The 16,250-nt window shown below is 41.0% G+C and overlaps 1 protein-coding gene across 1 annotated transcript; it reads left to right on the forward strand.

Moving 5' to 3' along the window:
- Window positions 1-1,026: 1,026 nt before the first annotated feature.
- Window positions 1,027-12,596, forward strand: LOC146822960 (serpin B6-like). The gene is made up of 3 exons (XM_085606341.1): window positions 1,027-1,145; window positions 11,629-11,692; window positions 12,192-12,596. The coding sequence occupies exons 1-3, from the start codon at window positions 1,027-1,029 to the stop codon at window positions 12,594-12,596; spliced, it is 588 nt and encodes a 195-aa protein (XP_085462467.1).
- Window positions 12,597-16,250: the final 3,654 nt, after the last annotated feature.

Genomic DNA, 16,250 nt, shown 5'->3' on the forward strand with positions numbered 1-16,250 from the left:
AGGAATTCTCAGTGATTTTCCACATTGGACCTTTATGTGGCATATCACCAAATTTCATTGCATTTTTCTAGATGAAGTTTGATGGCGTTGTGTATGCAGTTCGTCTATTTTCGGTTTCCTCGTATGTCCTATACACTAGAGTCTGCTGCTTCTGTGTTTCAGAAACTTATGATAGAACTATTTGGTGATATGCCCAGAGTTGTCTTTTTCCAGGATGATATCTTGGTTATGAGTGGTGAAAAAGCAATGCATAATAACAGATTGAGAAAGGTCATGAGTGTACTATAGGAAAAAGGTTTAACTGCAGAGATCTCGAAATGTAAATTTGCTGAAAGGAAGGTGACTTATTTAGGTCATGAAATTAGCTCAAAAGGGATTCAACCTGAGGAAAGGTTGGTGAGAGCCATTTTGGATGCACCCTCCCTTAACTCAAAGGATGATCATAGGCCATTCTTAGGACTAGCTGAGTTTTACGTAAAGTTTGAGTAAATGTTCTGAAAAAACTCATGCTATGAGAAAGAACACTACTAAAAAACAATGTACAATTAGTTTGGAATGATGACTGTCAACAATCATTTGTGGAAATCATGAACTCCATTAGCAGAGCACCAAACCTTCAAGGGTTTGATCCTAAGGCAAGTACCGTTGTCACTACTGATGCCAGTGGTAAAGGGTTAGGCAGCGTGCCAACCCACATTGGGGTGGATGGAAAAGAAGTTGTAGCAGTGATTGCTTCCCATTCACTTACTCCCATAAAAGAGAGGTGCTCAGTCATGGAATGAGAAACATTGGCATGCGTGTGGGCCCTAGAATATTTCAGAACGTTTCTATGGGGAAGGAAATTTACACTACATAGTGACCACAAACCTTTGACTAAGCTATTGATGACAGATGGACTTTTGAGGGCCACTGCTAGAATTGCGAGGGTGTCCATGCGCCTGCAAGGTTACAGGTATGACATTCAATATGTTCCAGGTGTAAAGTATTTCACAGACGATATATTTTTTGTTTTGTTTTTTAAGCAGAATGTCGTTATCTTTAATGGAAATTGACAAGAATTCATGGAATGAATTTTCAGTAGCTAATATTTCACGAGATGATGCACTTCAGAACAGCTTTGACGGCAAGGAATGGTTGGAAGCTGAGTAAGGATGAGATTTTTAGTAAAATTAAGGGAGAAATAGTAAATAGATGGAGTGTTTTGGAAAAAAAAGTATGATTGATGAAAACAGAAGATTCTGGGAAGTTAGAGACAAACTTAGCTTTGAGGAACTGTTTGTATTACGTGGAGAAATAATAATTCCTCCCAAAGGTTTAGGAGAAAAGATATTCAACCTTTGTCATGAAGGTCATTCAGGAATTACTCGAACAAAAAAGATTGAAAGAGTTGTATTGGTGGCCCATAGTAGATTTAGAAGTTGAAAGATTTGTCAGGTTGTGTGCTAAATGTGAAAGTGATGATATATCTCCAAAAACTTTTAATCCCCTATTAAGTTCTTTGGAGTGTCCTAGATTACCTAGGGAGGAGCTGTCTTTGGACATCACGGGACCTGTTAATTAGTAGGATGGTACGTGCAAATGCATTTTAGTTCTAGTGGACAGGGGAGAGGAGTTGGCCTAACAGCTAGGGCGGCGGACCTCGAATCTGGGGAACTGGGTTTGAGTCTCGGCAAGGACGCTGAACATCCTGATTCTGAGCAAATCACTTAATCTCCCGTGCCTAACAAAAATTAATGTGACCTCATGTAATGCAACTGATGCTATGTAAAGCGCTCTGATACCCGATTCGGGTCAAGTTCCCGCTATATGAAACTGTTAAAAAAATAAAAATGTTCTTACATTGTTTAGAAGTGGAAATTGTGGATAAAGTGAACAGCACTACTGTGATAAAACGTTTGGATGAAGTGTATCAGAGTAAAAGTTTTTCTGCAGTTATAGTGTCCAACAATGGGGTACAGTTGAAAGGAAAGTTTAAAAGCATCAGGCGTGGAACTAACGTTTTCTGCTTTATATCATCTCTGTGGGAATGATATTGTGGTGAAGAGAAGCATCACAGGTATTTTGCAACTTTCTAATAAAAGCAACATGTCATGGGAAGATTAAATTAAGAAAATGGTGTGGGCATACGGGACTACCTGCCACAGTTCAATTTGTGAGGATCTGTTTTCATTGATGAGAGCTAGAGTACTGTACTCCAAAATCAATCCTGGTTGGATGAGGAAAAGTGAAATGGTAGAGTTTGAAATCCAGAAGGTAAAGACATTTATCATAGAGTCCCAGAGCAGGACAAGTCATTCTATGATTGTACACATGGTACGAAACAAGTATTCTTAAGTGCCGATCAATGGGTGCGAGTAGCAAAAGGTGAAAATAAATTCAATGAACCTAAGAGAGTGATAAAAGTAATGAATAACACTGCTGTGTTAGACGTATGGTATTTGAGTCGCCTTTCCTTGGCAAGAAATATAGTTGGTGATAGTAAAGAAAACTAAAGCTAGCAACTATTGGTGGTTAGACCACAAAAATCTTATTTCGGAGAGTATGGTCCCAGAAAATGGTGGTGTTGAAAGTAATGAACATGTTGCAATTGGGTGTAAAGATACGCACCTTGCAGTTGAACAAGAACTTTTGGATACTGTTCAAGAAACTTATGTGAAAGAGATTATTACTTCAAAAGGCAGAGTAATTAAGAAACCCCCAAAAATTGACTATGTTTATTTGTTAGTAGTTTGTTTTTGCAGCTTTCTTAGCACAGTTGTAAAAACAATCTTTTAAAAAGGAGGGCAATTGTGTATTTACTATTACATTTGCTTAGTGTGTATATTTTAATGTCCATGTGCTGCATTCTTCATTCTGTTATTGTTCATTCTTAATTCTAGTTATATTACGTGGGGTTAGGAATGTTGCTGGCTGGGATGCGGAGGTAAGACTTATCTTTGATGTGGAATAAAGAAACTTTATCCGACCTTCCTGGTTGGAGTTATTCTGGGAGGATTACTACCATGACATTTTAATTTTAGCACAAACATTTAACTGTGAGCACTCATTGGGGTGAATACAAGTGAGAACTACTAACATTGAAACAGAGAAGCCTTGAATATCCAATTGTTCTGTTTTGTGCATTTTCTGTGTTTGGGAAGATTTGCAACGTTGATTACTCAGTATTTGTAAGCAGAGATTAATTTTTAATGGTATTGAATTATCAAATACCTTCATAGGAGTGCTGTTATCACAATGGCATATTAAGGAGTCTCGGGTGTAGCTAGACCCACATCTGATGGTATAGCTCAAGCTACTGGTGCGAAACGCTTTACCAACAAGAGCCCTAATAGACAGTGAGAAACGCCGAAAGGAAACAGGAGTACAAATATTACATCAGCAGAGCTGGCCACCATAACTGTATGCCTATGATCAGTTCCTGGCATTAGTTAACACTTGATTTTTACTCTGCAGCACTAGGGTGGCCAGACGTCCCAGATTTGCCCGGACAGTCCTGGTTTTTAGGTCTCGCCTAGCGTTGCAGCACGAATGTGCTGCCATCGCTTTGCGAGGCATGCAGTATACACTATAGGTGAGGGAAGCCCCACCCACACTCTCGTTCACATTTTCATTGGCTTGTGGCTTTGTGCTTTCTAAATGCTGCCTTCCGATTGTTTTAGAGGCTGCTAGTCCCGCCTTATGGCAGCCATGTCTCCTTCCATGGCTATTGGCCCCTTTACTGTGTGTTTTTTGAGGACTACTTTGTTCCAGTGCCACCCCTCCCGCTGTCCCTGCCTTCTCTCTCGCCACCCCGACTCCCGTTGCATGGCTAGCACGTGCCCGTTTTAGAGTGCCACGCTTTACGTACTGCTCATATAACAGCTGCTAAGTTTCAGAGAGAAGTGCAGCCGTGCGCCACGCTGGATTCCCACTATTCAATACATTGTTATAAACGTGATATACAAGGTCCAGGATGATCAGCCTTGATCGTTATTGTTACTGTAGGAGACAAACGAGCAACGTAAATAGAGTTTGTATTCACGCGCATAGCACACATCAAGCGACATTCGTATACTTCACGTAAACTTAATTTAGACGTTAACTTAAGCAATTTTTTCTTCAGAATAAAGAGAAATGAAACTTTATAGTACTTAAAACCTGTATTGTTTAAAATGCAAAGATTCCACGTGTTTAGATATATTTCCACGCCCGTCCTGACTGTCTAAGTACATCTTGTTAAGAGCGTTCGCACATATGGTGTTCCTATCGGTGTCTCCGGGTATACTGTACTGTGCAGGTTTCTGTTATCAGCAAAAATGAAGGCTCACGTTCGGGAGCTGTGCCTTGTAGGAGACTGCCCAGGAGCGCTGAATGAATGAGTAACGTGTGTCTGCGACTTGAGTTCTCCCTGCCACTGTCCCAGGTCTCTGTGTGCTCTGTATATGTCATGTATATGAGCTGTGTGTTGTCTGTTGGCATTTCTGTACTCACCTCTGTGCTCCTCGTTTCATGTATGTTTGACTATGTATTCTGTTTGTGTGCGTATGTGTGCTTATCTTATGTTTGTGTGCCTGTGAGTTTGTGTATCAGTCTATGGTGTCTCTTTGTATAACGACTGACTGCACGTTTTCCAAGTGTTGTCTCTGTGTCTGTGTACATTGTGTATATGCGTATGTTGGTGCTGTCTGTGTGTAAACATGCTCAGTGGGTACATTGTTTTGTGTATTTGTCGGTCTGCATGTTTTGTTGTGGTGTGTCTGTATGCTTCTTTTATGTCTTTGTATCTCTTTGCATTTGTTATGGTTGCTCTTCGGTGTCCATATCTTGCCATTGTTTGTTCCTATGTGTCTTCTGTATGCATGACTCGCTTCTGGCCTAATATTAGTCTATGTTATATACCTCTGTATATATCTCGAGTTTGTGTCTCTGTCTGCATGCCTTATGTCTCTGTGCCTGCATGTATTTCATGGTTTTGTATGCATGGCCTATGTGTGTGCCTCTTCACTCATGTGGTTTGTGTGTCTGTTGCATTTCTTAAATCTGTATGCACCTTTAATGCACACGAGCCTGTGTTTCCACTGTGCCTGTATGCATGTTTTATGTCAGCTTATTTGTATATATGTCTTGATTTTGTGCCTGTATGCGTGCCTGTATGTATATTTTTTAGTTTTGTTTTATGTATATTTAATTTGTGTGTGTATGCTTATATACTTTCCGTATGCCTTTCTTATTTGTGGCTCTGTATGCATGTCGGGTTTGTTTGACCTGTTCATATCCTGTCCTAAGCATGTGCCATGTCTGTGTATAGATATTCTTACCTTATGTCCTTGTGTCTGTATGCACATTGTAAATCTGTGTGTCTATATGCACATCTTGTTTGGGTCGCTACGCAGGTCTTATGCCTGCGTGTCTAGCTGCATGTCTTGTTTGCCTGTTTGTATGCATCTCTTGTTTGTGAGGTGGTGTATATATCTTGTTTGTGTGTTCATGTACATGCTTTATGTCTGAGTGTCAATTTGAAAGTCTTCTTTGTGTATGTATATGTGTCACACGTCCATGTAACTTATGCATTTCTTATTTGTGTCTGAATATCTGGGTTGTGTTTTTTTATGGCTGTATTGTTTGTTTGTTTATGCTCATCGTATGCATGCATGTCTTTATGGATATCTTGTTTGTATGCATGTCTGTGTGTCTGTATGCTTCCTGTTTACGTGTCTGTGTGCACTCCTGGTTGTGTCTTTGCACAAGTAGCGTCTGTATCTGATACGCATGCCTTGTTGGTGTTGTGCATAGTGTTTTTGTTTCCTTTTCCACAGTTTGCCTGTGTGCCAGATTGATACAGACCCTATAAAAAGATAGCTGCCCTCATGGTTCATAAGTGTGCCTACGCATGGGGACTGCTCGAGGGATTTCAGAGCACTTTCTATCTACCATAGTGTCTGTGCTTTTCGTGCGTCTGCAGGGCCGGACTGGGAACCAAAACCGGCCCTGGCAAAGTGCTCGGCCGGCCCCCCCAGGGGGTTGGGGGTGCCGCCGAGCTCTTTGCCAGGGCCGGTTTTCGGCCGTTTTTGTTACAGGGTCGATTTTGCAGCTATGCTACAAAAACGGCCCAGTAACAAAAACGGCCTGCAGGGGCCCAAAACCGGCCCCCACCCGTGCGGCGCACCGGGGGATTGCCCTGTGCCCACAACAGCCAGTCCGGCCCTGTGTGTCTGTAAACATCATTCCCACTCCACACCTTGTAGACTCGCATCTTTTCTGCCTTTGAAGGCCAGCGCTTGACGGCCCATTGTTCTTGTATCTCTGAAGGACCACTTCCTTAGATGGCTTCCTGCTGTATTTAGGGGTGGAGTAAATCCAGCCACAGGTCACGCCTGCGGACCTTTCAGATGAATCATCCTGTCAGTCCAAAGAAATTGTCTCCCGCTAGCACCCGTACACATTAATATTTTTTTCAAATCTTGTATTTTCAGTGATATGACCACCGAAGGCCCTGCTTTTATATTAAAAACAGAGTTTTGGGCTATAACATTTCCAGCTCAAAGGCAATATTTCTCTCCATGTGTTCCCATACCTGGTGTGTCAGCAGTTTGGTGCTTACTTTCCCTCCATGTTCAAGAACAGTAGATGTTTCAGCACCCAGGCTAATGTGTTGCAAAGCTAAATACTTATAAGTTCCCAAAGGCAAGACCGATTGCATTGCAGATGCTTGTCCCGGCGTTCTGACACTTCTTACAAAACTATATAAATGTCCCGGTTTTGAGAGGCGGTCGGGGGAGCACGCACATTTATCACTGTGCTCTGAAGGCTCACGTTCACACCGGCCCTCTCGTTACATTAGGGAACAGCGTTTTATTTAAAAAGAGTCTCCTAGTGTAACTTAATTCAGGCAGCACAGTAGGATTTAATAGGGGTGCGGTGGTGAATCAACCCCTTAAGAGCCCATCACCTCGGGCCAGAATCGCAGAGCACCCCTTTGCAACACACACACACCAGCATGGCAGAGGAAGTCTTTTAATTTTTATGCTACAGAGGTGCGTGTTTCTGTAGCATGAAAGTTAAAGACTTCCTTGGCCATGCTGCAGTGTGTTCCATATGGCTGTCCTGATATATATATATATATATATATATATATATATATATATATATATATATATATATATATATATATATACATATATTAGAGAAGCCATTGACCTAGAAATAAGACTAAATGTTGACACTGTACTGACAGTGCCACCATTTAGCCCTATTGCTATGTCAATGGCTGTCCTGGTTTTTTGTTCTGAAAATTTGGTCACCCTATGCAGCAAATACTTTTGACAACAATAATTGGCACAGCACACCAAATTTGCATTATTCAGCATTGACGAGAATAGCCAGACTTTGAACAACATTGAATGAACAGCAGCACCAAGCAATTTTATAGCAGCGCTGGTGATCACAACTACATGCCAACGAGAAATCCCAGGGATCAGAAAGCCATGCACTTGACTTTGTAGAACACGCTGTCGACAACAATAATTGGCATTAGTTGGAGGGTGTATAATTGATCCTGCTCCGGTTCCGTGCAGAGCAATTATCACGTGCTTTTTTCAAAAACAGCTTGAATTGTGACACAGTCAGGGAATTGAATGATACATATTTGCACAACCACTACTAGTGCATGCTGTCTTAAAATATATACAGTGCAATCTCCTGTCAATCTGCCAAATGACATTTATCTGGGCAAATACAACATAAATAAGGTCGATAACTGACATTCATTTATTAGTGCCTGCCATTTTAAGTAAATGCAACATCGTGGCAGGTAAAAGTGATATTTATGCAGCTATGATTTGGGTCGTTAGAAGTGGGAGAACTAAGGCAAACATGGAAAAATAACAGTTACAGCATTAGATGCCACTTTTGAAATTGTTTGAGGGCATCAATTTCCCTTGGTGCTTCCCAGAATCTTTGTCAGCCAGGCCCGATACTTGGCTCCAACGCTTAGCAGCGGCGGCTTTTGGGGCAGTGCAGGGGGGTGGGGCAGAGCAGGTAGCAGAATTTAAAAAATGCTTACCTACCATCTACAGCGTCGGTGCTCTTCTGGCTTCTGCTCCTCGACTCCCAGCATGCCACAGGCTCCCTTATGCCAATCCAGATGCTTGTCTCATGCTGGTATTACCCAGCACGAGAGCGGCGCCGTGATTGCTGTGAGCACCCTAGTTAGGCGCTCATTACAACCCTGTACTTGCTCTCCACCCGGCTGTGCAGAACAGCTCGGGTGGAGAGTTCAAAGTGCACACAATGGTTCGGACAGCTTTTGACGGCCAGTCAAACGGTCATGCGCACTTGAAGCAGTGCCGCCACTCCTCCTTCCTGCACTGTATGACAATGGATAGCCCCACCCTGCCTGCGACTTTAGGAGGTGAGCGAGGAAAAATAAAATGATAACCTTTGTTATCATCATTTTATTTTTGATTTTTCACTGCTGAAAAGCAGTGAGGGGACGCTTTTCCACTTTAGCGGGGGAGCCGCCTCCGGCCTCCAGGCATTTTCCAATACCATTCAGGCTATTTTTAAAGGTGAAGTCGGCATGCTAATGGCTGGTCTGGTTAAATTTTTGACAATTATATACAGAACTATATCACAATTAAATAACAATCATAGACATCTTTAGATTTCCTTCAGAGCCCTGTGACTAATAAGTTCCTCAATTTTGCATTGAGTTCTGGGCCAGGATTCACATACTGGTTTGAAAACCGAATGTCTATATAAATATAGGCTCTTTTCCCATGCCCTCCAAATAACATATATTTTACTTACTTTAATGATCACTGGACCTAGGGTTCATACATCTTATTCTTTATTTATTTTAGGTATATACTTGTTTCTCAATTGTTACTGTTGGAAGTATCTTATATTTATTCTATTGTCATGGTTTTAAATAAACTCAGTTAAATTACTTAAAAAAATTATTCACAACTTTTAAAATCATAATGCACTAATGATAATATTCCTTATTTCATAAACTTGCAACAAGTTATTATATTTATCGCCTACCCAAATAATATTTGTGATCTACAGATCTTAATCCTACTACTAAAACCTACTGTTGTTGAAGTTCTTAAAATAGTAGGAAGATTTGCACCCACTGGTGATTCTAGGGCTAAAAAAAAGGCAATTTAATGCATATCATATCATAAATGAGTTCCCAGTTTTTTAACAAATAATATTTCATGGCAAATTGATCAGCGTATTACGTTTTCCAGTCCTTTCCCCACAAGCAGCACATGTTCATTTTTGGTGACCTCACAAGGACTCTTCTACAACAAAGTCTGGAACATGTGTAAACATACGCATAAATACTCTCATCTCTTTTACAGGAACATTCCAAATTAAATAGTATTATATTAGAATTATAAAGCACATAGTATGATACATAAGAGGTATGTCTTTGGAAAGAACACGCTTTGGCCATTCCAAGCAATGTAGGAATTGTGTATTTAAGTGTTCTTATGAAAACATTTAAAACATTTTTTGGAGTAATGCAAACACATCATTCCAGATCTGGTGCACTGTACTTGTAACAGTTCTTTTTAGTTAAAAGTACCAAACTGGAACTGCGATAAGGACTAGTTGGCAGCACAAAGGAGTTTTAACATGCACGCACCTTCTGACATACAACTTTTACATCTTCAAACTAAAATTCTAAATGTTCCAAGTACATTCTGATCCGGCATACCGTGGAGAACCTGGGATCGAAGAGAGGGCACATATTCATGTGCTCTTTCTGCACTGAAAACTTCCTGTGTTTTTCTTGGGTTGACTACCCCAATAAAGTGTGGCTCATTTCATCCACCTCTAAAGCCAGAACCATCTTCAGAAAATAACTTATCCAAACAAAGGATGTTCATAAAAGAAGTGCGTGTCCATCTCTTCAAGGAACATTCTAATTTATTTCTCGTCTGTCCTGCACGAGAGCCTAAGAGAGTAGGCACTTCCACTAACATCTCCGTGGCATTGTCTCTCTCTAATAGAATGAAAATCACGAAGCCCACAACATGGTTATCTGGAATAGTTTACTGCCCAATCCCCTGTTGTTTTTTGTTTAATTTATTGCAGGATTAGGACAGTATACTGCTCAATAATATTTTCTTGCAGGATTAGGGCAGGAATACTGTTCAATAAAACAATAACTTCTTGAACCTTGAGTTCTTGGCAGGCTTCGAGTTGCTAAAGTTGCTTACATCTTCTATGTACCGACCCCACTCATTTACCATGTATGTGCACTGCGCTGAACCCAGGCCCTTCATTTTATAAGGCACCCATGCATACTGTTTCACAAAACATGTATTCCTGTACAACTTGCTGAAAGACATTTGTGTTTTGACGTATTTCTCTGCCATAGTCTAGTAGATACTCCGGGCTGTGCAACCAATGCCATCTCACCGTGCGCAGAGCTTGGGGATTGCTGTGTTTTGATATCTTTTATGGGTTTAAAGGTACCTGCTGCAGATGTGTTGTGTGTCCAGCAATTTTCCGGCAACAATAGGTGTCATGATAACTCTGGTGATTAATGGTCCTGCTGGGGATAGATCAGAGTGTTATCCAGTGGGAGTTTTGACTCATAAATAAAGCCGCACAAGGGGTTAGTATGCCTGCTGCAAAGAACGTGTACTATGCACATCACAGAACTTTATTTTATGTGGATAGCTCAGTTTTTTTCTGCCTTTGTCACAGGGAACTTTTTGTTACTTGTAGGTCATAAATTATAATCCTAATATTAACTATGATCAAACAGCTGCATGCAAACTGCAAATTATAGGTTAAACATTATGTTTTTTCCCACAGTCTTTCATTGTCCTACTGTTGCTAAAAAGGGTTCCTTTGGGTAGAAGTAAACTCTTATTATTAAAGCCAACCTCAGCCACATGCTAAATTTTATATCCTGAATTTATGCTTATCCAGACAAGCGCCCTTAAAATATACTGCCTGCTATGATGGATGACGTGTGATTCCTACACTTTCTTTTTCTCATTGTCTTATGTAACATTTCCTATACACTGATTTACACATATATGATTCATTGTCTCTGTACAATGTGTGTGTGTGAGAAGTAAAGTGCTCTGACACCGTACACAGGTATAAGTAGTGCTATAAAAACAATAATATACATATAAGAGAGGGGCTCTGGAGAGATGACGAGCACTGCTTAGGGTGGTAGTGAGGGAATCAGTGGAGAAGGAGGTCATTGGGAGGTACCACCAAGATTGTCCCACCGAGGGCCATCATCTCTAAAGCCAGACCTGTAGATACTACTTGTGTGTATCCCATCCCACACCATCCATAAGTAAAGCCATAAAACTAGCAACCCTAAATAACTAGTCCGTGTTAAGGGCTTTTTTTTTTTTAATCTAATGTATTTGTTAACCCCTGGTTTCTTGGTGCTAGACATGTAGGAGCAGGCAATGCTAGCAGTATTTGAGATGATAGACAAGCTTGCAAAAAAAAAAAGGCAGCCAGGTTTTGACAGAACATCTAAATTAAAAGTATGGTAGATTCATGTCGGATTGCTTCCGGAAGAGTGTGCCATAGCTTGGCCAAGTACAGTGCGAAGCTGTGACCACTAATTATGTTTTTGATGAATTTTGGTACCTCTTGTAGGTTTGCTGTGGAAGAACGAAGAAAATTACAAAGATTGTATCTTCTGAGACAGTGTATGATGGAAGTAGAAGCTTAGGCCTGGAGGGCTTAGAAGATAATACACATTTTGATATAAATGCGTTGTCTTCCAATACTGTTTTCACTGGTTTGAGGAAATTTTGGAGGCCTCATATTTTCTCAAGGCAGTCAGTGTCTGTTGTATTTTTTTAGGATGAAAAACACATATAGGAGTATTTGTTTCTAGTAAATACTGGCCACTACCTATGTGACATATTTAAATAAATCAGGTTTTCAATCTGCTTCTAATCTTGTTAAAGCTTTGTTAATCTAGGTAGTTCTGACTTAAATTTTCTCATCCTATCTCATACTGCTTTTTGTCATTTTAAGGGATTTTGTGGCTAACACAGCTGTATTACAAAGTAAGAGCTTTTGCACTTCTGAGTCTACATATTATTGAAAATGTTGGCATTTAGAAAAGTATAAAGTTGTTAAAATCAATAGAATGTGTGTTGACTAGCAATGTATGCTCTCTTTTGCAAATCAGTTCTTGTCTTTTTTTCCAGCTTGAACACCAACTTACCTATGAGAAATTTGCAGATTGGACAAACCCAGAAATTATGAAGACTGATGAGGTGGAGCTATATCTACCCCGATTTAAGCTGGAGGAGAATTATGATCTGAAATCATCCCTCAAAAGTTTGGGAATGAGGGATGCATTTGATGTTGTCAATTCTGATTTCTCTGGAATGTCTGATAGTAATGATCTGGTCCTATCCAAGGTGGTTCACAAGGCATTTGTGGATGTGAACGAGGAAGGCACAGAAGCTGCGGCTGCAACTGCAGCTTTCATGATGGTGGAATGTCTAATCATTGTGCAAAGATTCATTGTAAACCATCCTTTCCTGTTTTTTATCAGACACAATAAGACACGCAACCTCCTGTTCTGTGGCCGATTCTGCTCTCCCTGAAAGGAAAAATGCCATAAACATGCCTACTTCCATTCCAGAAAATATTATGTTTCACTCTTGACTGATTGGTGGGTTTTGAGAAACCCTTAGCAATGCAACATTTGACTGTTAAGATGAGAATTTAGGACACACAATCTGGTTATTCATTGTTAAATGCTGACATCCCAAGGATTTTGTTGGAGCAAGGCATGGGTTGTATTGTGTTGATGCATTTCCATGCCATTTAGTATTGTATGGTTGTCCTTTCAGGAGGAACTGCTACTGAATGTAAACTACAATATATATACCTGAAAAAATGATTTCTGATAGATACTTCTATCTGCAGATTCCTCACCTTGTGAATCCCTCCCAGGTGCCAGACTGGAACAGGAAACACAATATCTCTTGCATGCTGAGAGTTGGTGCTATAGGCCTCAGTAATGACTCTATCCTGCCTCCTGACCATACGACATGGACTCTCATGTAGGCATCACCACTGAGTGCTGATGTCAGTACCTCGTTTTCTGCTCAATTTGAAGTGGATCTGGAGATCTGTCCATGCCATTTGTTCACCAAAAATATTTCTCCAAAATTCCACGCACAACCACAGTGTTTAAATCATGCCACGTGTTGGTTCCTCTGTTTCAAGCATAACTAAGTCCTATGTCAAATGATCTCTGATGCACTCAAAGGCCATCAGGAAGCAAAAAGGTAAACGCTACATAACAAAATAGAGGAAACGTTTGTTGATCCCATTCCAAATCGCAGGCCCTAACCTGTCCTATTTACCCTCCTCAGGTAAGTCTAAAACACATTGGAGACAGACGTTGAAGAGAAAACACAAGAAGTCCACCCAAAACTCTTAGGGCCTTATTTCGATGTTGGCAGATGGGTTACTCCGTCATAACGGTGACAGAGAGCCCATCTGCCAAAATATAAATCCCATTATGTCCTATGGGATTTATATTTCGGCAGATGGAATATCCATCACCGTTATGATGGAGTAACCCGTCTGCCAATATCTAAATCAGGCCCTTAGACTTTTTAATGCTCCTGCTCCAAGGAGAGACCTCATAATCAGTGCTCTAGTCCCGATCCTAGCTTTGATATCTGATTCTGATTAATTTTCAGTTATGTAGCTGATGCAATTGTTGAATCTGTCAAATAACAGCCTTTAAGGAGATGATACTGCAGCTCTTGAAGGCTGTTTTGGATCCTTTTGGTGGGCTTTTCGGCCACACAACTCAGGCAGGGTCTCTAGTAGAGTTTCTGTCATTGGGTCCTCCCCAAACTGACCCGAACAAATTGAGGCCATGCCAGTTGGTGCCTCAACTCCTTTTCCACAGACTCCAACAGTTGTGCCCTTATTGGAGATGGCGCTGACGTCAGAGGCACTGGTAACAGATCCAACGCCAATTGTTTTGATATATGATAAACAAGACGCAAGCTGAGTTTGAGGAAGACTCTCCTCCTGTTCCATTGCATAGGAGTCAATATTTTAGGAGAATGTAGATCCTCTTCGTCTCTGATTTGGATGCTCTTAAAGGTCTTGAACTTGTTCCCATAATGATAATGATGACAAGGAGGCTGACCACTTGCTTCCTTCTCATTAAATTGACACAGGCTTGTATCTTGATATCCCAAATTCTAGTCCCTTGGATTCTTCAGCAGAAATGGAGCTGAATTCCCTCAACTGAAAAGAGTGCATGAAAGACGAAGATCATCCTCTCGATGGAACGTTTGCAGTCCCGGCCTGTGACTTCATAGTCCTTACAGTCATTTAACAATTTAACAAGGTCTTGACTGAGTTCATCTTGGTGGCCTGCTCTAAGCTTTCCTAGACCCTGCCATTAAATCACCCTATTGTAAGATGACACACACCTGTGCCAGGTGATCTAATTTCTTTCCTGACACAGTATATTAATCTTAAGAGCCTTGTATTACAGAGCAAAGTCAATACAAATTCTTTCTTGCTGCTCCGCAGACCGAGATTTAAATTGAATAGATCCTATGGTCAAGAGAGAGTATTCATCAGCTAGCCTAGTGCCTAGATCTATGAATGCTGATTTTTTTTGTGTTACTACACTCATGCCTGGTGGCACATGGTGGGTGTGGTTGCACCTGCTTTGTCAGAACTCTTACAAAACTCCTTTTTGAGGCAGTACAGGATAGCCAGGACATGGCAAAAAATATTTTACAGTTGGGTCCGGCCACCTTGGATTTTGTCGCCTTGGCTATGGGCACCATGCCTTCAGATGCCATGCTTGGATGCATGCTACTGGGTTTTCTGGAGCCATTCAAGCAAGCCTTAGTCAAGAAAGTGCCTTTTGATGAGCTCTATTGTTTGCCGAAAAGGCACACTCTGCACTAGAACACCTTAAATACAGCAGCTCATTTCTTGGGGTGACTATCCCCACACACCAATTCCATCAGCCGAATTGGATGTCTTGGAGATTTTTTTTGCAGGGCCTTGCCTGTTGCCAGAAGTTTAGGACCAGAATCTGGTAGTATATAGCACTGTCTACCCCAGTGGCACTATATTTAATTCTATTACTCTGAGTCGTTGAAATTGTTCAGTAAGTTTTGCCCTTCCCTTTCTGGGCATCTCCCTGCCAACATTTCTCCAACTTTTGTTCAGAAGGCAGTGGGTTGTGCTTATATTCTTACCAAATAAATGATGACGTTACTCACCAAGGAAACAATCAAACTCTTACCTGAGGCAAAGAGGGTCTGAATTGCTATTCTAGGTTCTTCCTGGTCTACACCGGGATGTGGAACTAAGAATCTTCACCCGCTAGGGCATGCTCGGTTAGTCTATTCACTACCTTTCAAAACACTTAGTCAGGCCTTCTGCACTCAAGACTTTCCTTCTAATTGGTCTCTTGGAGATGTGATTTACTTTTCTGCCTCTGGTGCTGATCCCTTGGGACTGAAGAAAGTCAGATTGGACTGGTGCATGTGATTTTGGTGGCGATGGATTGGCCCAGGATGGTCTGATATTCTAAACTACCTCTTAGGCAGGATCTGCTGTCATAGTAACAGGCTAGAGTACTGCATCAATCCTTCCACTATTGACACTTCCATACACGGAGACTGGGTGGATCCAACTGGGAAGTTATGATCTTTCATATGAGGTGGTACTTGTCATTTTGGCTCCTCACTGCCCTTCCATTATGTTGATGTACTCAGAATATTGGTTCAAGTTCATCGAATGGTACATGGAGAACAGGTTGACCCTCTACAGGCTTAGTTGTGTGATATCTTTTTGTTTGTGTTATTTTTGGCCCAACAAATCTTTAGTGTTGGCCTGGTTAATGGTTACTTATTGGCCCTCTTTTTGTTTGCCTGATCTGTCTTCTTTATTCAAATGCATTTTTTGAAGAGACTTTTCACATGTGTTTTCCCTGGCCCTTTCATTATGCTGTAGTGGGACACCTATGTATTCCTCACTTACTTAATGTGTGTCCCTTTCAAGCCAGTACATAATTTTACCTTGAGGGTCCTAACTCCGAAGACCATGTTTCTTATTGCAGTCACATCGGCATGTTTTGTCTGTGAGATACAGGCCTTCTCAGTCCAGCCTCCATACACTACAATTCTCCAATACTTAATTATAAAAGATTAAGTGCTGGGTCCCAAAGGTTTGCTTAGAGCTTGAGGCTGGTGCTATTAAAG

The sequence above is a fragment of the Triturus cristatus genome, chromosome 5_2 (genome assembly GCF_964204655.1).
Source record: "Triturus cristatus chromosome 5_2, aTriCri1.1, whole genome shotgun sequence".
In the NCBI taxonomy this organism is placed as follows: Eukaryota; Metazoa; Chordata; class Amphibia; order Caudata; family Salamandridae; genus Triturus; species Triturus cristatus.

What these genes read in the sequence shown, in the direction of transcription:
- LOC146822960 (XM_085606341.1), top strand. Translation starts at nt 1,027, where the DNA reads ATGTCGTTATCTTTAATGGAAATTGACAAGAATTCATGGAATGAATTT. An exon ending in AAGGAATGGTTGGAAGCTGA is followed by an intron (nt 1,146 to 11,628) that starts GTAAGGATGAGA and finishes TACCTCTTGTAG; the next exon opens with GTTTGCTGTGGAAGAACGAA. An exon ending in TGAGACAGTGTATGATGGAA is followed by an intron (nt 11,693 to 12,191) that starts GTAGAAGCTTAG and finishes CTTTTTTTCCAG; the next exon opens with CTTGAACACCAACTTACCTA.